The sequence below is a fragment of the Melopsittacus undulatus genome, chromosome 5 (genome assembly GCF_012275295.1).
Source record: "Melopsittacus undulatus isolate bMelUnd1 chromosome 5, bMelUnd1.mat.Z, whole genome shotgun sequence".
Classification (NCBI taxonomy): Eukaryota; Metazoa; Chordata; class Aves; order Psittaciformes; family Psittaculidae; genus Melopsittacus; species Melopsittacus undulatus.
This window is the reverse complement of record NC_047531.1, coordinates 42998108-43019097: the sequence shown is the minus strand read 5'-3', so window position 1 is coordinate 43019097 and position 20990 is coordinate 42998108. Positions and strand designations below refer to the sequence as shown.

Here is a 20990-nt window from a genome sequence, read left to right as displayed (position 1 = left end):
TGACATTACAAATATCCCTGCGAGCAGAAAAGACCAAGCTTTGCTGTGCTCTTATGGACACATGCAGTGGCTGAGTGGCAGTTCTGTAGACCAGCTGAGCTTGGAACTGTGTTCAAGGGCAATGCCTAACATACAAAACCACCCTCTTATCTGTAGTACAGTTATTTTTGTGTTATGATGTGATGATCAAGACTGTGGCATGTAAGAGTGTGGGGGCTGTGATGCAGAAGCCTTGTGGATAACAGGGTTACAGGCAAAGACAACACAACCTGTGTTGCATGAAAGCTTATCAATGGTTAGACTTCTGAAAGTACACACCGGGGAGAGATCCTCTTGTCATAGGAACCCTTCTAGTGGGGTTCCTATGGAGGTAAACTTTCAGCCTGATGGTACTGAACTCGTTTATCATAAGAATTCAATTGCTGTTGCATGTCACACTAATAGTAGTGGAGAGGGCAACAACAGCAAAGTCACCTCAAATTGCACAGGCAGAGATGAATTCTTGAGTTCATTCCAACAATGAATGCCATGGCTACCTTCTCATAGCAAAGTTTTGTATGTATGTGGAATGTGCCAAGGAGATTGGAGTCAGTACCCTCAAACAAAGTGCCACTACAGAGGATGTGGACATCATGGTAAATAATCTTTAAGCTAAAAACCTCAGCAGTTTAGGAAAGACATCACTCCTAAATGTATGAAGGGAATAGCAAATGGGACATTTTAATGTTTTCAGTCCCACTAACCTCTGTGTCAAAGAGGTGTCTTGGTCCCTTTAAAATCCTGGTTCCCTGACAGCTCATGTTAGGGACCAGATTAGTATATTGTCCAGTTACCCACACATGTAGAATTTCCGGCCCTGAAAATGAAGTACACAGGTAGAACAGGAGGACTTGTGCCCTGTGCTAGGCTCGTAGGGGGAAGGGAAGCTGGGGGGGACCTGGAGTACAGGCATGGCTGGTGAGATCATACCGAAGTACAGTCTTCTGTTTTCCTGTTTATATTTTTCAAAGGATGCTGAAAACTGGAAAGGACTCAAAATGTGGTTTATGTAAGAGAAAGTTAAGGATTGACTTAGTCACAGTCTACAAACACGTCACTTGGGAGAGAGATTTCTAATAGTAAACAATGCTGGCAGAATAGGTCTTGTTGAAATCTCATTACACCTACACTAGTAAATAAAGTGATCCAGGGCTGGTTTTCTGAACCTGAGGATAGATGGCACAACATCCCTCTGAATAAAATTTCTTCTTCCCCAGAGAAGGTAGCTTTGACCAAATAACTTGTTGGGAACGACGTCCTGATCTGTGGTGTCAGGCTCAGCCCTCTTGTCAGTAGGAGAGTACTTGCTGCCACAAGCTAAAGTCTTCTGTGAAGCATGCTAACAGTTTAACAATGCAGAAAATTGCATGACAGGGCTTGTGCATAGCCTCAGCTGCTTAATTTACTATTACAGAAGTCACCTCAGTGGCTGGCAGTTGAAGGCCATTTAGGATGTGCACTCCAAAGCATAAGTCTGGTTAGTCAGAGGGACAGTTTTAGGACAATCAGTTCCTTGTCATTTGAAGTCTTTCAGTCCAGCTTGGTTGTCATACTAAAAAGACAGAGATGTCAGAGAAACATGGTCTTGGTGTGGGCAGGAGAGAGACTAAACGTGAATGCTGTGCACTATGGGATCAGAGCAGGTTCTGCAGTGTCCACAACATGTACCTGTATCCCTAAAGGATATGATCACTACAGGAAAAGCCTCTGTGAGAACCTCCTGAAGATCAGAAATAGACTCATTCTCCATCATTGCTAGCATCCCTAAGATCTATGGAAAGCACCTGATTAAATCTCTTTGCCTCTAGGATGGGATTGAAGTGGCAATCCCTATACTCCCTGCTGCTCTCTTCTGTGGGAAGTCTCAGCACCTACATATAACCCAGTAGCCAAGAGGCTGGAGGGGCTCAGAAAAAAAGAGAGAAGCTTTTTGGGTGTGGACATAAGCATTCCAAGCCATGGTCGTTTTCCCAGCAGTGATGTAATAAACTGGCTGAGATCCTGCAGGCATTGAGTCGCTTTCCCTGGATGTACATTTTGTTTATGTTTTAGTGAGCCAGGTGTCTGAGCCTGTGCCCCAATGAAAGCCTGAGAGTGAAGAAGTGTAGAAGATATAGTACAGGAATCTTCCCATTAGGAAATACGGTAAAGAAGGGCAGCTTGGAGGTATAGTGCCTCTGACATCCATACCTCTGCTCACCAGTATACATCGCCAAGACAGCAATTGGTGCTGTCTGGGCCACCTTGTGCCTTACTGGATTTGATCTAAAACCCATAGGTTTCTTTAGCAACAACAAAAAGACTTCAGTAGCTTTTCCATCCTAGAGAATCTCAAAGCCTCCTGAGGCCCTCATGAGAGTTTTTAAAAGAAGTGTCCAGATCTCCAGTGCAGAAGTTAAGCCAGCTGTAAAAATGGCTATGAAGGAGGTGGGGTAGTTCAATCACTACAGATTTTAATTTTCATTTAATAACTATTAAGTACATTTTAAGGGGAACAGCAGATCAGCTCCAGCAAAGCTGTGAAGCACATATTTAAGGTCTGTAGCAAATTGTAGGTGGAAAAACCACCAATAAATTCCAGAATGGTTCTGTGGAGAATCAGCAATATTGCACTTCAAACATCATCGTCATCCCAAACCCAGAGTATGACTATTGCAGAGGGAGGTGTTATGCTGAACTGCTGTGTTAGCCCAAACCAGGAGGTGTTCCAAGGCTGGAATAGTAAAATATGTGGTACAGTAGGACAGACAGACTTCCCTAGGGCTGATTGAGGGTTGCTCATTCAGGTGCCCATTAGTGGACCTCTAGGACACCTCAAGGGTTGCAACACAGACAAATTTGAGTGTTAAAGGGCCGTCACACAGGTCAGTGACCTGTTTTGAATCTCATGAAAGGGGAGCAGCTGACCTGTGACTGCATCCAGTCATAAAGCAAAATACTAGGAATTTCGAAAGTCAGGTCTGTGGTGCATTGGTAAAGCTGCATGTGAGGCTTCAGTAAGGGGAGTAATTAAGGATGTTTGTTATGTCCAGCACTGGATTAACAAAGGAGTGGAGTACCAGCTCTGCAATCTATGTTTTAATCCAGAGCTTTGAAAGCTGATTTCAAACCAAAGTAAACCAGAAAATTCATGCTTTAAAAGGAAGAAGAGTGGGGAAAAAAGCTCTTAACCAAATGTTTTTCTAGCTCAAAAATCCTTCAGGAAAAAAACAGCAGGGGAGAGTCATGCAGACAGCAAGAGCTGAGCCTTCCCACTTCATTCCAGTGCTGAAGACTGACCATGAGTGACCGCAGCATTGTTAATTAGGATCACGGCTCTCTCAAAGCCACCTTCTTTACTACTGACCCAATCCTTCCTCCTCATCCATGGTGTCCTCAGCATAGCTCAGGCTGGCAGGAGCAGCCCCTTTGATCTGTGTTCCCTCCTGTTGTCTCCAGCCAGTCTTTCTAGTTTCACAGCCTCTGTGAAGCTGCAGGCTTCTGTTTTTTGTATGTCATTCAGGAAACACACCCACCTCTCTCTCCCCAGCCCCATCTTATGCCTGGCTCAGAGATTCTGTAACTCATGTGAAAGAATTTGAAGCAATGCAAATTACAGCCAGTTTAAACAACAAAAATAAGTTACAGAAATTAGAGACGGGAAAATCTTGCTAGCTTATTCGGCCTATCTTCTCACATTCTAGCCCAGCCCGGTTCCTGCAAGATTTTTGCCTGCCGTACATTTTCCAGTGCATTAGCCAGTCTGGTTGTGTATGATTTAAGCAATGGGAATCCTTTGCTTCCGATGAGATGACTATTTCTCACTCTTTGGAAGAGGTTTCTGAAGGTTCTTTTTCCATTCTGCCTGACCTAATTTCCCTAAGCTCTGCCCATGGTAGCACATGAGCCAAATGTTCTCCTTCATTCATGCTTACCCTCTTCAGGTGATGGCAAATAATTCTTGTTCAGTCAAGCTGTTTGGCCACACTTAGTTTTAAAGCTCAGCCATTGTAATCTTTGGCTACCTGGGAAAGACTAATGTTGAGATTAGCATGCTAACGGGTGCACAGCACATATAAGATTGATAGTAGCATTGCCTTTATTACAATAGCCACTTCACACATCCCATCACAAGGTTTGGCTTTGGTTGCTTTTGTCTTTGCCAGACTTGAAGCCAGCATCATGTAGCTCACCTCTGCTTCAGCTGTTTTATTAGGTTCTTTTCAGGTTTGTTTTTAATTTGAGTCAAAACCACTTAGCTGTTTCTGAGAACAAGGCTGGCAGAGGAATATTCTGGTTTATACACATTTTAAAAAATCTTAATGAATGCTTCTTTTAAAGAAACGCTTTCTGAGCAACGGCTTGCTTTAAAATAAATCACAATTTTTCTGTCAGGAGCACACCTTTTGCCATCTACGGCAAAATATCCTCCCCCACCACCAAATTTGGCTAAATAATGAGCCTTTGAGTAATTATAGTTTGATACTGCTCAGAAAAAAAAAACAACAACAAAACAACAAAAAACCCAAACAAAAAAATAAAACCAAAGAGGAGTCAGGGACAGTTCATTACTAGTTTATTAAACTGTGGGCCTGATAGAAGTAATAGCGTATTATTTAAGGTCCAGATTACAATGCACTTACACAAAGGGTCCTGGTTGTGGCCACAGGGTCATCTCTCTCTGACCTCTCCTAGCCTAGGATGGTGTCATCGTTCCTGGACACATTCTGCCTGTGGGAAGTGTGGTACCAGGGTTGCCCAGGCAAACAGAAACCTGGCTGTGAGGAAACAGGGAGGAACAGAGGGAGGAGGAGGAGAGAGAAACGAAAACACAAACCCAAAACAAAACAAAGCCCAACCAAAAAAAAAAAACAGCAGAAGAGCGGGAGACACCCAGCCTCTCTGCTGGCAATGTCCAAAGTACTTCTCCTTTCCATTTCAACTGTCAGGCCCATCCTTCCCCCCAGGACATGTAGGGAAGCCTGGGCAGTCTGCAGCTCCCCAGCCATGGCACGAATATACTTCATCCACCCTGTACCCGTAGCACTCACACCACCTGCTCCCAGCACTGCCTGCACCCTCCCTGCCTCCAAGGCACAGGGCTGGAGGCTCAAACTTGTGTCACTACTACTCTGTCCTGACCTGTCCCCTCCCCAGTGCGCAAGCAACTCTGATGTGCTGCCCAACACAGTGTGCAAGGGCATGAGGGGCTTGAGCACCAGGAATGGCACTCCACAGCATGACTGTCCATGAAGCCACAGCTCCAGAATGCCATGAAAGAATGGAATAGATCCTAAATCCTCATTAAATCTGGGAAAAAATGGAGACCCTCACAATCCTGGATAATTAGCAGGATGTCCAGGAAGATAAAAGGTGCAATTATAACATCTAGCACCGTTGTTTTCAAAGCACCTGCTGTAACATAACATCTCTGCTCAGCACTGTAAAGAAAGCTGGTCTTATTATTCCCTTTAGACCAGTGTATTAGACTTTGGCTTATGTGACCTGTGCTTATAACCATCTCTGCTCCATCAGGGAAGCCAGCCTCAGAAACTCACTTGTGCCTTCTGGCCACCCTGGTTGCTGTACCTCTTGCCACTCTCCCTCTTTATTCACGAATCCTTCCCCTCCCATTTTTCTCTCCCCTCTTTTCTTTTTCTTGCCAAAGCAAGGAGTTTTTAATAGCTAAAGAACGAAAACACCTCCCACGCCTCACCTCAGAAAAGCTAACTCTCTGTCTTACTCAGTCTTTTTGATTTCCAAACTTCTGCTAGCTTAGAGTCTTCCTTTGAAGCACTGGTTCCTCAAATACTAGCACGTGAGTATAACTTTTGTAAATCATGTAGTTACAATGGCCTCGAAGGGGACAATCCATGTGAGTAAATAATTCAGATGTGGGATGGAGACCATGGCATTTAACAGAGATGGAAAAGTTTTCTGTTGAATACTGTGATTTGATCAGAATCAAGATACGAATAGGGGATACACAGATTTCAGTCCAGGGTGGAGTAGTATCTGACTTGCAGAAAATTTTAACAGTAGGCTTGAAGGTCTTCAGGGTGCAGAGATCATATTGATGTAGATGGATTGACTTTGGAGGCTTTGGAGGCTTCCTCTAGATCAGCTTATTCTGATTCACTGCAGTGAAATGGAGGAAAAGATAAATTGAAGCAAAGAACAATTGCTTTGTCTTACTCATTTTCATGCATGAAACCAAAGTGCAGTATGGTTCAACTGTACTGTTTCAATTATTTTTGCTTTAAAACTGATACTAAATGTTTCTTTGACTCCAAGGTCACCCGCATATGGGATGTACTCTTTGCACAGATTAATTTTAGATCCTCGAGTTTTGTCATTATCAAACCAGAATGTTTCTTTCCCATTGGCATTGTGCTGATTACAATAGCAAAAAAGGATAAAACATGCTATAGATTTTGCGTCTGTGGGAATTACTATGAAGACCCAACTTTATAGTGCATGGAAACAAGAAGCATTTTTGAGATATCAGACCAGCCATGTCAATGTGTAGTTCAGCAGAGCTTACTGTGCTCATTTCTGGACTGAGGTTTGTACCCTGCTTTGTGGTCCATATTGCTGGAGGGAAGTTGCTAGCAACACCCAGTTAAAACAAGCACTGAATGTTTACTCTCCATCACTGCCACTGCTTTGACTGCAGTGTAAATGCACCACTAATGACTTGGCTAATGGGAGGAGAAAATTATGTGTCAGAGCCAAGTACAGAATCAGGAATTTGGGCTGTCAGCCAGCTAGTTAGCTCACACTGTGCGCCCCTAATGCAATGCATTGATTTGTGACTTTTACAATAACATTTTTAGGAAATCGTTTCACTGGCTAGTTATTTGTGTGTTGGAGCAGCCTGGTGAGGTTGGGAAACTAAAGCAGACCCTGCTTACAAATCAAAAGAAAAATTGTAAGAACAAAGCTAATTAACCACTGGAATAACTTTTCTAAGGATGTGATGGTTTTCCATCATATTCTGTTGCACAGTTGATACTAGTTAGTTGTATAAAATATGTGCTATAGCTCCAGCAGGAGCTCTGTGTATCACTGGAAATGATTGTTTCAAGTTCTTTGGATTCTGTTACATCTGAGATGAGCTTATGTGATTACAATGGTCCTTCTTAATGATAAAAAATTCCATGACCCTGTGACAGTCATTGAGTCTGGGTGTTTGTGTTTCTGTGGAGTAACAGACTGAAATCCTGTAAGTGACAGATTTAAAACTGGCAACTATTTTCATGGAAGGGACTACCAAATGACAAAGATTCATTCTGCAGAAGTGGATGCCCTGCCAAGAACTGCAACTGATGTAAAGTACAATGACAAATTAGCAAGCTCAGAGAGAATTAACCCATCAATAAAATGACAGATGGTACATTTCAAAGCATCTGGTCAGATCCCATGGAATTTCTCGGCTGCTACATGTTCAGTCAGAAAGGAATAGTGCGGATAGATAGTCCATGATCACCTTGTAGTATTTCACTGGAAGCCTCAGAAGAGCAGATGAAGATAGTGAGCAGTGGATAAGGTGTTTATCTACTTGGGGGGTTGTATGCACCCTTTCCTGGACTGGTTCCTCTTTAATATCCTTATAGATCTATATAAAAAGTTGTCTTTTTCTAGTCTGCTTACCATTAGCTAAATTTCTTAATGGTTAGCTAAATTTCTTAACTAACTTTTTTTTCTGTGTGCTGAGGTGAGCACATCCTAGAGTTGCTAGAGTGCAAGTACTCTGTGAAAAGCAACCCCCTTTAAATAGTCTTATGTTGCCTACCTAGAAATTGAGGCATCTAGAATCCCCAGTGGATCCTCAAAGTGTGTGTTGCTGCATTTGAGGTTCTTTTCTTTTCATATCTATTTTCAGTGTGGTTTATGAATCATTGATAACCATAAAGATTATAAAAAAATCCAGCAAAGAAAGGCTTGTTTCGACAAAAAACAAACAAACAAACAAACCAACAAACAAAGATGGTGAAAAGAAAAAAGCAGGGGAAAAATGTGTTTAGGTTCAAACTGGTAGCAAGCTTATTTGTTCATCTTTAAGATGCATTTACTTATTCCAATACAATCTTTATTTCTGTTCTGCCATAGGCTTGATGTCTATGATGTAAGCAGTTCATGTTTAAAAACAGAATTCACCTTTAAATGTGCTTAGACTTGAAAAAATAAGCCTGGTGAGGTCATTTGCAGAGCAAGAGTTAATGCATCATGCAAACAGCTAAATAAAGGTTACAATCTGAGTGGAATTATTCAGAGCTCAGGGAGAAATCTGGTATTTGCAGTCTGTCACTGGGTTTGAGAAGCCTGGCTCTCTTGGTGTCACTGCCACCCAGAGACATCCTGCTTACTATGTGGTGGTACAGGAGGGGACTGCAGTGCTGGACAGTCTTTCTGTAAAAAGCAGCAAAACCAGGAGCGGTGGGAAATGTCATGTATGAGGAATGTGTGGAATGAGGGATGAGTATGAGCCCGTCTTTGTCCAGGTTTCACATAGAGACCTTACCAGTGTAAATAGCCACTTTTTCTACTCTCTTTTCCTCTTCAGGACAGCTGAAGAGCCAAAGTCAGGACTGCATGTATGATCCCTGATACCCTGGGGAGGACTGCTGCTTGGAGGGCTATGAAGAGCCATGTACCTCTTGAGACCTTCCAGTTAAGTATGGCAATGTTGGGCCTTATCTGATAAGGGCACCTTGTCCTTTTCCACCAACAGCCTTTGGAGTCGGGCACGTTGTTTTGGGACAGAATACACCCTAAGTATGTATATAGTACAGACAGGATAAAAATGCATCACTTTTAAATGCCCGGGCTTTTTTAGAGTTGGCAATCTCCACAGAAGTGCTGTTCTAAGATTGTGTTTCACATTTCATTTCCTTGTTTTGTTTCTATAAGCAAAGCACTTGACTGATTGTGCTGGAAATCAACTGCTATGGGCATTATCTTCAATGCGAGAACTTTAAACGAGTCATCAGAAACTGGCTGCTGCTGAGTTCAAAGAGAAAGAGACATCCAAAACCTCTAGCCAAACCAAGTTATGATGGGAAATACCAGATACAAAGAGGAGAAAACTGGAAGACACGGTAGGGTGAAAGACAGATACAGCTTGGTTTTCCTGTCCATAAATGGTCAGATTAAGGCAAGGCTGGAGAGTAAATTAAAAACAACACCACCACCAAAACCCAAATCAAACCCATCTCACCATAAAATTTCACTCAGGGAAGTTCTATGAGCATCAGGAAACGTGCTCTGGAGCTGATACTCTCTAAGCTGCATGCAATAACCTGGAGATGGAAACACACTGAGAAAGTTAATATGGTACTTAACAAAATATTGGAAAATGTATTAGAAAGAATAGTTCTGTGCAGGGCAGACAGTGGAACAAATACCATGCTAAGCTTCCACATTCATTCCTCTTTTTTCACCAATGATTTTTATTATTGAAGTCTCCCCACACTCAGATAATTCAAAGAGAAGGACCCAGCCCCCCATATTGCAGGCAAGGTAAAGAAACTGTGTTTATAAAAACGGAAAAAAAAGAGGACCATAAAAGGAAAAAAAGAAGTATGGGGGGAAAGGAATAGAAGTCTAAAGTTGGGCGTTGCTTCTCCCCAGAATAGGCTTGAGCAGCAGACTCCCAAAAAGAAGACTAGAGAAAGATTGCCATCTTCTGGAAGGATAAATATCTGCCATTATTCAGAACACCAAACCTTACACATTCATAGTTTGGAAACCGTAGCATATTTCTGATAAATTTATTTTTCAACCTGAATTCTTGTCCATATAAATCTAATTAATTCTCATTTCATCAATATTTGTGTTGTGATCACAACTTTAGAAACTGACATAGCATCCTGGATTTTAATGAGAATCTTATCAATCTTAAAATTAGGAACCTATTAACATTGAGGATTATCAGTAGAGAGATGGTCTTTATCTATCCTTGAGCCTGAAAACCAGGCTTTTTTTTTTTTTTTTACGGAGCATTTAGAAGCCAAATTTAAGGTGTCCAGAATTAATAATGAAATAAACTGAATAATGAAAATAGAAGTTACCACTCTCCTTTTAAATAGTGTCAACTTTATTCTACTTTCTCCAGTAAATTAAGCACATTGGTGCCAAACAGAACCTTTGTCTTAACCAGATAACCTGCAGGCAGTCCATGGCCCATGGAAACATTTAGCATTGCTTTCAGTTAGCCCATCTTAGAAATGATTATCTATATTAGAGGAGTTTATGCAGTGACTAGGATTAAAGCAGCCTCAGCGCTACCAACTGTTCTGCTCAGGGCAGGAAGGGTCAGGAGCCTGTGATAGCACAGTCCACATATGGGACTGTGAACCTGTCAGCTCTGTCTGCTGCTTCTGCTGTGCAGGGGCTGTCACCCAGGGAGATGCGTACACCTGCCTCCCAGCCTCTGGGCTCTGGTGTTGGAATCAGGTATGAGAGCAGATGGAGCACTGGTTTCCTCTGTCCTGTCAGAGCATCAGGGCAAACACGCAGGAATTCTGCCTAGATCCTTCCCAGTGGTGCTGAGGGTCTCACCCACTTGACACTTTGCAGGGAAGATGGGGTGGCATGCTTTCAGGATGCTCCTTTCCCTTGCAGTTTGATCTTGTGTGGCACTGTTTCATGCCCTTTTAGTGACAGTTCATTCTCATGAGAGGTGATGCCATTCTTACTTCTCACTGTTCTGATGCCAAACAAGGCGTATCAATACCCTCACGTACTGTAGGAGCCTTTAAACTTCCAGGACAAAAGCTTAGAGGGGGGCTTAGGGTGAATGTGAACCTTTCTGCCTCTCCCTGCTAGCTTCCCAAATTCATCCAATGTGAAACTGCTGGCAGCTGGGATTCCTGGTGAACTTCACACCTTGGTAAAAGCAGCCACTATGAGGGACACTGACAGCCTTCCTCATGCTTCCATCCTTTGAATATTGGACTTGTTTGACTCATCACTGTTATGGTGGTGATGCTGGTCTGCCATTCAGCAATGCTTCTGCTGTGGGGATCCTTTTGACACTAAAATCTCGCCATAGGCAGAGCTGGCTTAGCATCTTTTCAGGGTCTGAAATCCTCAGTTCTCAAAGACGCAAACTTTCCTCTCCCCACTTCTTTTTCTTCTGTCCTTTCTGCAACTGGCAGGTCTGGACAGGCAGATATCCCAGGGCTGGGGGGCTTGTGGCGTCTTGCCATTCTGCTGAGACAGTGCACAAGGCAAGGGGTGACATGGTGCTAAGGTCAGTCCTGACACTGGTAGTTTCTGAGCTAAGGTCCCTCAGAAAGCCTCCAGCTTGCTCCATAGAAGCTCCCAAACAGCCACCACATGGAGATGGTTGGGATCTTTCTGTGTTTTATGAAAACTTCCTGCTCAGTCAATACAGGTCACTCTTCTGCACTTAGTCCCAGCACACAGCACCAATCACTTCTGTATAATCTCCAGAACAGCTGTGCTGTGATTGCATTGTGGATTACAAAATGACCATTTTCCACAAAACAGCTGCTGGCTGGAAGGAAAGCACTTAATAATCACTGGGGATGTGGGGGAGGAGGGGTGGAGATGAAGGAGAGAGGGGTCTTGAAGCAATTGGGTTTCCTGGAGTATCTAGAGACGAGAAAACCAGCAAAGTGTGAGTCCCATTTCTGTATTGCTCCTACAGATTAACAGGACATTGAGGACTTGCTACCAAGGTAAATTCAACTCTCTTTCATCTGTTTAGATACTATGGTCAGTTGTGTCAGTTGTTGTCAGTAAGTGCTTGGTTTTATAGAGGGGGACTTTTCTGACATTGTTCTCACTGAGGAGTAGTTCAGATTTGCTTCTCATTCTCTGTGTTCATTCTCATTCTTGATCCAGTTCCTTCTTCTGACTCATCTGTTTCATACTGGTTTTTACCTTTTTCCTTATCAGTTGTTCTGAAATTATATGGCTTTTCAACTACTATCACAAAGCAACAGGAGGTAATATTTTTCTCACTATTGAAGATTTAAATTTAAAAAAATTATTTTTATCAATATTATGAATGGAAAGATATTTTTAAAACATAAAAGCAGAAACAAACTGAAACCTGACAGCAGAAAATCTTGTAAGTGAGCATTAATGAAAAAATACATGTGCTGAAGGATACTATTATCAGATGAAAAATCATGGTTTTGAGAACAATTGTATCTATAATTTCCTTTTCAGTCATAAACCAAATTTTGCACTGAAAAAACTTTCAGTGAGAAATTTGCACCAGAAATCTTCATATTATTAACTGTTCCTAGGAGTTATCTGCTTTGTGAAAACATTGGTATCCAACATGCCTTCAGATCTCGGAAGTTGTTAGTTATGCTTTTATTAAGATGTTGCTATCTCCAGGGTGCAGTGTCTCCATTGCTGAAAGAAAGGAATGCTCTAGTGAAAAGAAAGAAGAAGACAGAGTATAAAAACATATAGGTATTTTTCAGGAGCTGGGTGTTTTCTTCCCTCATTCTTCAATGAGGGTGTTCTGCATCATGCACTGTCTTCTCAGTGCAGTGACAGTCCTGTTTTCCAAGAGGAACTTCAGCACCATCGTTAGTGACCACATTTCCAAGCTTGCTGGTTTGCAGAACAAATGCTTTTAACTGCACCACTTTAAGCTGCAGTGCATCCGCAAACAAAGTAAACCTCAGTTTCACATAATTTATTTACAGTACTGTCCACAGCATGCTGGGCCTTTCAGCACTGCGTGAGTCAACCAGTTATGTGAAGAGGACCAGCAGCAGGCAGTGTCTGTACAAACTTGAATCTATTCATGGGCAAATAGATTTTGAGAGTCATAAATAGGAAAAGGTGGGAGTATCTGGATGAAGTTGTGCCAAACATAGGGAGTGCCACGTGGGAAGAGACATGCGTTGATTACATGAAAGTTGATGTGTGGGTAGGAGACATCTAATCAATCCATGGAGTGATAAGTTGAGATTCTCAGTAGTCAGTGCAAGCTTTTGCAGGAACCTGAAGCTTCTTCTGAGTTAGAAAGACCACAGGACCCTAGTACAGAAACAGCTTTCTGGATGATTTTTTCTGATGAGATTGAACTGGGAAGAGTGTTCACGGCAATGTTTGCTCTCCCCAGAAAGCCCTTTGGCACTTTGTGAGAGACATTGCCATTCCACCACCATACCCAATTTCTGATGTGCAGAGCAGTGCTTGTTCAGGTGGAAGGTGCTGCTCTAGGGCTTGAACTCCAGCTGCCAGATCTAGATAGGTGTGTCACCCTTCTGAGCAGGTCACTGCTTCGATAAGTGATCTTCAGTGATCTGGGAACATTTTCCTGCCTTTTCCCACTCTGAAATTGACAGACTCCCTACCTCCCTAGGTATAGTAGTGAACAGCTTGAAAAAGTGGTCTGGGAGACCCAGCAGCAAGAATTTTCCTTTAGTTGGACAGAGCATTCACCATGCCTTATCTAACAGCAACATACAGTATTTTGGGAAGTTAGTTATCAGTTTTTCCCTACCATCTCTGAGATGGAGCGAACATGACTTCACTTATAAGCTGATGTGCTTACACACCCTGATGTTCTCAGCCCTGCAATGTCTACTGAGTCACCCTCTCTTCCCCTGTACAGATATTTAGTGTACTTTGAAATGATTAAATGACTGAAACTAACCTATTGCTCTACTGCCCTGGCCTTCAGGAAATGGCTCTTTCATTCTGAGTGAGCTGTTGGGATGTTGTGAAGAGAGCAGAGTGCTCATTTCCTTTCCCTGCAGGTGTGCACTGTGAAGAGCTTGGATTTGTAAGGTTATATGGGACACGTAGCTGCTGTGACAGTTCCTCCTGCTTGTGTGTTGTAGATGGAGCTGCTGAAGGGATTGCCATGGCGCCGTGCTTTCCTGGCTGTCATCCTCAACCTGCTTGCCCTCAGCCTGTCCACCACTGCCTTGCTTGGCAGCTACTGGTGCACTGGGACCCAAAAAGTACCCAAGCCTTTGTGTGGGAAGAGCAAGGCCACCAAGTGCATTGGTGTCCCCATGCCATCCGAGGCAGGTGCTAGCAATGTTTCATCCCAGGAAGTGGTGCACTACAGCTGGGAGACTGGGGATGACCGCTTTGACTTCCGATACTTCCACACGGGGATGTGGCTTTCCTGTGAAGAGAGCATGGAAGGGCCAGGTACCTTCTTGGCTAGATAACCACAACTTCTTCCCTTGTATTTACTCCACAGGAGCTTGGAAATGAAAGGTGGGAGGTTGATAATACTTGGGAGAAAAGCCTTATTCATTTTCCTAGTCGGCATCAGCCCTGTGCACTGCTGTAGTCATTATAGTTCTGTCCTTCATTAGGCTGTTTAGAGAGGGGGCAAGGGAGAATGGTTGTCTCTGGTGTGCTTTTCAGTCTGGAATAGGGCTGTGAAGTGTAAGTGGTGGTGGTGGCAGTGACCTTGTGATAGCATCATTCATCCTGATGTGAGCTGCAGTGAAATCCCTTTCCCTGTATCTCCATTCCTACACACAGTTTACTACACGTTCTCAGGGCACATTTGTGCATGTCTCTTCAGAGATCTAAGCAGGGTGGTTAGTGTTGACAATTTATGGTTATGACTGTGAGGGCTGCAGTAGATGGTGTTCTTAAATCAGCAAACTGAGGGGTTTTGTGAATTGAACAGGAGCTAAGCTGAGAGAGAAGTACTGCTTTATAGATACAGGGAAAACCTGGAAAACCTGGAGGGTCTGAATGCAGAGAAACTAAAGTTAGGAGGCAAATTGACTGAGGGTTAGGGCTGCAGTATTGTAATTTTATTAACAGCTTTTGTGATATTGTGACTGCTTTCATTTATGATTTTTGACCATGTGGGTCTGGCACTGTAAACCCTGGAGTGGCAGGGGCTGGTCATACAACCTGCACTAGACCACTTTGGTACCTCCCTTCACCCTTAGCTTGCTCCTGCCCAGCCCTGCTGACAACCTTCTGCTGAAACCTTCTGCTGTGGATGCTCTGCAATGCACAGATGCTCCTTATGGCCTGGCACACACATCTAGGATCAGAACTGACCCAGAAGGTGGCCAACAGGGAGACTTGTATCTGAAGATACAGTGATGAAAGTCACTTTCATCAGGCCCATTCACCTGAGCCCACAGCCCTCCATCCAGCTCTCCCCAAGCAGATATCTCACCTTCTTTAACTAAGCCACCATTCTACTATAGCATTTCTTATGTTCTTATCTTATTGCTGTCAGAGTTTGAAAATAGAGAACTGATGGATAAAAGCAGACAGAGGGGGGGTGAGAGCAGGAGAGAATGTGCTTGAAACTCATGTCGTAATGAGAAGGCTGCTTCTTTATGAGCATTTCCAGAATGATGAGGAGGGAGATGTGTATATTTGGGACTGGTTTGGTTGGGGTGTGTTTCCATGGTGCTTGTGGGAACGGGACTACGTCCCTTGACAGTTTGCTCTGAAAGAACTGTCTGGCCACCAGGCTGTCCTGGAATAACCCTGATGCCTGAAGGAATGCAGAGAGTGTTACATCTGGATTGCAGCAGAGCATGGGGTAGAGCACATAGTCAGTCTATATCCCCTGCTTCCTGTAAATCAAGTACAACCCACCCGCCTCTCTGGGCTTTTGAAGCAAGTGCACAGACAGCAACAACAAAAAAGGGGCTGCTAGGAGCAGAAAGAATTCGAGTTGAGCTGGAGAAAGGATTTCATTATTCAGGCTAATCTCAGGATCAGTCTAGATGATCCATTACTGAATAACCTCATCAAAGTTCTAGGTGAAGTAGCAAACTGCCCGTTAATGAGGACTGCAGATGGCATTAAACTGGGTAGTGACCTGAGAGCTGTGGATGACAGAAGTAATACAGGAGATTGGGAGAGATTAGAACTGGGGATAAAAATTAAGAAAATGAGATTCTTAAAATGAAAAGCAACAGCCGAATACTTCTGGGAGAAAATACTGTGCCAAGTAGAGAAGAGGACTCTCAAATGCAATAATACAGTAGGCAGTAAGAGACACAGATAATAATGTTGGACTCTCAGCTGGGACAATCATTTGCATCTGGCCAACATAAAAAAACAAAGTAAATATGAACACCATTTGTCCAAATAGCATGCCTAAAATGAGAGGACAGAAGACCATGCATATCTCTGTGTGATTCTCTGTCACAGAAGAGGGACTCGTATCCCTGTCAGGCAGAGTTTCACTTAGGAAGAATCTTTTTTTTTCTTCTTTGGGAAGCAGTGCTGGAACTGCTCTGCTGAGACTGGGGTGAGCAGAAATTCAAGTCCTCAGCAGAAGTGATGGGTCTGCAGCTTGTCATAAGCTACACACTTACTAGGCTTGACCCTCAGTACTGTTGTGAATGGGCAGCAACAGAATTTTATATTCACCAAAGCCTCATAAGATTTACAAATTGCTCAGGCTTTTTTTTTTTTTCTGGAAAGGCCACTTCTAGTTTTCCAGGCAGACATTGCCTTCCCCTGCCTTGCCCCAGTGAAGGTCTGGAAAGATGGTAAGAAAGAAAGCAGAGGTGAAAAGATCTGATGGGTAGAGTCAGGGGTGACTGGAGCTATGCACTGAAGAGTGAGAAGAGATTTTCTTTTCCCTTATGTACCCTGCCTTGTTTTGTGAACTAATACCTTTCTTTGGTTTTGTGTTTCAGAAGAGAGATGCCGTAGTTTTATTGAGCTTTCACCACCAGCAGAGAGAGGTAAGAGCAAATCCCCATACCTCACTGTAGCTGCCCATTGCACCTTCTTGAGATGGGGGACCTGCAACCTATCACTTGTGTGAGGACAGCAGGGTTACTCCCCAAAGAGCCAGGCATGAGATCCTGAAAGAGGAAAGATATTTGCTAAACACAGATGTTTGCCTAAACCACTGCCATCTGTGAGCTCAGTGCTGGAAACATCAAACCTCTCATATGAAGTGGGAAACTGCAACAGCCAGCAGGGAGATGAGTGCTGTCAGGGAGCTCATCTTCTTTTTCTGCCTTGTTTTCCCTATTTTACACTGGTAAAGACTGATTACCTGCTTTTATAAAGTGATGCACATTTCCATGTGAGGGATCTTGTGCAAATGACAGATTAACCTGGGTCACTCTTGGCACAATGGCAGGGTAGAGAAACCTCACCTACTTATTCTTCTGGGAAATAGTATGCACACAATTCATACACTGCTGGTGTATAAGAGCATTCTGAAGTCATGCAGATCTCCACTTTTTCTTAAAATTAATGACTCACTGCATTTACTGAATGACTCTTGCATTTACTGCAGAATCAACTCACAGGAAATAGCAATGCATTCTTCTTTCTCACCTTCTTGTGCTTCATTCCCTGCCCAGGCCTCTGGCTCTGTTGCTTCCAATGTCTTCCTTACAGACTGTTTTCCTAAGAAAGGAGGTTTATGCAACCAGCTTACGAGTGTTTGTAAATCTGTCTGTCCCCCTCACACTCCTCCCCTACTGCTCCTTGTCTAATTGCATCCCAACACTGGTAGAAAGACTCATATAAGACACTGAGCTCTTAGAAATTAATTGGAAGGTCACTGTGAACTTAACTTGTAGTGACACTCTGATCTTAACAACTCTGTCACCTGCCCTCACCCCTTCCTGCACATAACATCATCTTAAGATGACCTTGGCCTCCAGCACTGCTGCCATTATATAGTTGGGCCAGCACTGGAGAAGGTGGTATGTGGTGTAGCTGCTGATTCTAGGCTGAAATGGGTGTGCATAGAGCAGCTCCACATTACACAGACAGCATTACAAGACCAGATTACAGAGCATGTGTGGTCACCAGCTTGGACTCCCAGAGAAAGTGATGCAGAGACCTTTGTGCCCATGTGGTGCTGCAGCCTCCAAGATACTTACAGCAGTCTGAGCCCTAATGAAACAGTCTCCTTGATGGTACTGCAGCATGCAAGTCAGCTCCTGTAAGCAGGGAACATAGCCCATCAGTTCCTGCTGAAGAGTTTTGTGACTCTATGGCACTAATAAAACTGAGGAGTCAAGTGCCACATTAATGAGGATTTTCTTCACACCCATTTTTGCCAGTTGAATGTCTCCTCTACAGGCATTAATAGCTGCTAACAGTAGTGTTCACAGTGCTGCTTCATTTGTCAGGTTAATATTTTTTCCTCAGTGAATCCTGTGCCTTTCCACAGCTGATCATTACAGAGTGCCATTTCTCATTCTCCTCCATGTCCTAATGCACAGGGAGCTCAGCTGTGGTCTGTGATATCACTTAAGTCCCTCCCATAAACCCAGCATGAAAGTACCTGCACTCTGTTCAAGCAGTAGGGGGAGTGGTGAATGTAATTGCCCTAGCTGGATATCCATCCCAAGGAATGCAGTTTTAATGGGGGTTTCAGTTAGAAATACAGGCCTGCAAGGGGCTTTCTGAATTCCAGAGGCCAGGTCCCAGCTGCAGCCATGATGTATCATACAGTTCTTTACTTAACCAGATGAGTCCCAAGTTAGAAGTTTTTTGCTTCCATTGTTGTGATTAGAAACATATCTGGAAGGTTACTACGTTAATGGGTAAGCACATTCTAATGGCCAGCTCAGATGTGTTCATAGCCAACCTACAACCACTGGGTTTTGCACTAATGCTAAACAGCTTTCACCCTCTCTTATTCCCTTATCTCCAGACAGCGTTTTAGTTACTCTCAGCTTTTGCCATGCCAGACTAGCCGAGCTATCTTCTATGGCAGACTCTTTGTAAACTTTAGCATCCCTTGAGCCTTGCTAGTACGCTTTTGAGTGTTGTTTTTTCTTCTTTCCCTTCTTTCCAGAGGACATCTTTTCAGGATTGGGTTGGGAAGGGGAAGTACTCTCCCTTGAAAAAGTCATCCTGTATTGATATGAGAAGTCTCTGGTTTCTGGTAGGAATCCTGTGGCTGTCGCTGGGATCAGAGATGCTGTACATTAGCTTGCTGCTCATCAGCTTCATCCTCCTGATGGTGGAAATGTTGCATACTGGCAATCCCGTCTGTGGGCTGAAGCTCAATGCCTTTGCTGCTGTCTCCTCTGTGCTGTCAGGTGTGTTACTGCAGGCTTGGAATCCCAGCCCCCTCTTCCCCACAAGGTTGAAGCATGCAGCTCTGGCTGTAACTTGTCTGTTTTCTTGTCTTTTGCATCCAGGTCTCCTTGGGATGGTGGCACACATGATGTACACTCAAGTCTTTCAGGCAACAGTTAATCTGGGACCAGAGGACTGGAGACCACACTCCTGGGACTACGGCTGGGCATTCTAGTATGTGAGCTCTGAAGCCACTTTCACCTCCCCAGGCTTTTGGGCTTCAGCCATGCTACACCCTGCCAAAACCCACCTCCTCCTTTCTTGACTTTGTTTCCAAAGACAGGTGTCCTGTGGTTCTCTTACTGCTAATCTTTCTTTGACTCATCCACTGCTCTAATAAAGAGCTGCTGAGTTACTTAAATGAGTAGCTACCAAAGTCTGGCAAAACAATTGGGTCACACCTGAGAAAGTGCCTTCAACCAGGCTATGGATCAGGTTTACCTCTATGGTGGTTTGCCCTCACCTCTTCGCTGTGTGCAGAGGCCAGTGTCACATTTGTGATGATGCTCTCAAACATGCATTGTTTTTCTGCACTTCAGTAAGTTGCATGCTGGTTTGACATCTCCATTAACTAGTGTCCAATGGGCCTATTCTTGCAGCACTGAGCCTAGATGCATGGTTAAAGATGTGGACACTGTAGGTAGGAAAAGCAGCTGCAAAAAGCAGGTGGCTCAGTGTTCCTTTTTCTAAAGGCTAAAGAAGTTAACTGCAGCTTAAGTGCCATAACTGGCTTGAAAAACAGTTGGATGAGCCTTGTGAGTGCGCATGGAAAGCGCAGGCTCAGTTCGCAATGCTGTACTGATGATGACTGCATTGATTCTTAAGAATTAAACACTCCAGTGCCACTTGCCAGCCATGAACCTGAACTGTCAGTGTGGCCATCTGGTTATGCTCAAGTGTCTGATACCCAGGAAGACACTGAGCAGCCCTCCAATATAGAACTTACTTTCAAGCTGTGCTGTCCTGCTCTGATCAGTTACAGACTTTCCTACTGCCCTTTTTATTTAACCTGTATCCCTCCCTTCCCTGTGATAGGGTGTTGTGAACACCACCAGTATTTACCCCACTGATTTAAGAAGGATCTTGTGGTGGAATAACCCCTAAGAACTGCAATGTTATGAGCCTTAGTCTTTCTAGTTCATGTCCATGCCCAGAAGCTCCTGCCTGGCATCACAGGGTGCATCACAGTGCATGCAGTTCAAGTCCTTACACTGCTTGGCTTCTCACAGCATGTACTACTCTTGTGTCTCTCCTGTAGCATGGCCTGGGCTTCCTTCACCTGCTGCATGGCCTCTGCTGTCACCACTCTCAACACCTACACCAAGACGGTGCTGGAGTTCAAAAGGAACCACATAAAGGGCTATGACGGGTGCTTCAAGGATCAGCCTCAGCACCACCAGTGCTTCATACAGCGGCAAATAAGCAGCTACTATGGTCCCCAGGACAAGCTCCTCCATTCAGTCTCTGAGGGAGTTGACTTCTACTCTGATCTGCAGCAAAAAGTGCTACAGCGGGAACCAGAGCTGGATCTGGATGAGGTCTTGGGACAGACGATCGGGGAGGATTGTTGTTAGGGATGAGTGCATAGGGGCAGAGCAGTGGGGTCTGGGAGGCACAAGGGCTCTGAGCCAACACACTAGCACCAGTGTTACCAAGTTCTTGGGGAGCTCTTCCTCTATAGTTCAAGGAGCGAGAAGGTGAGCACTGGGATAGGGCAACAGCAGTGTCAGCGATAGCAAGGTAGGTCCTCCCTGATCCCAATTTGACTGGTGTCCTCAGCTGAGAAGGGTGAAACGAGAGGGACATGTTGTTGGTACCAGCTGTCTCCACAGACTTGACAGTTGAGGCAGTTATCCTAATCCCAGCAGTATTGTACCTGGGAATAGACAGAACCACCCAGCTGGCAA

The 20990-nt window shown here is 44.0% G+C and overlaps 1 protein-coding gene across 1 annotated transcript; it reads left to right on the top strand.

The window, feature by feature from the left end:
- Positions 1–8659: 8659 nt before the first annotated feature.
- On the top strand, positions 8660–20790 carry GSG1 (germ cell associated 1). Its single transcript, XM_013129334.3, is given in 6 exon segments — positions 8660–8734; positions 13860–14178; positions 16665–16712; positions 18891–19043; positions 19146–19257; positions 20342–20790. Coding segments are annotated over 6 exon segments (1023 nt in total). The 3' UTR covers positions 20658–20790.
- Positions 20791–20990: the final 200 nt, after the last annotated feature.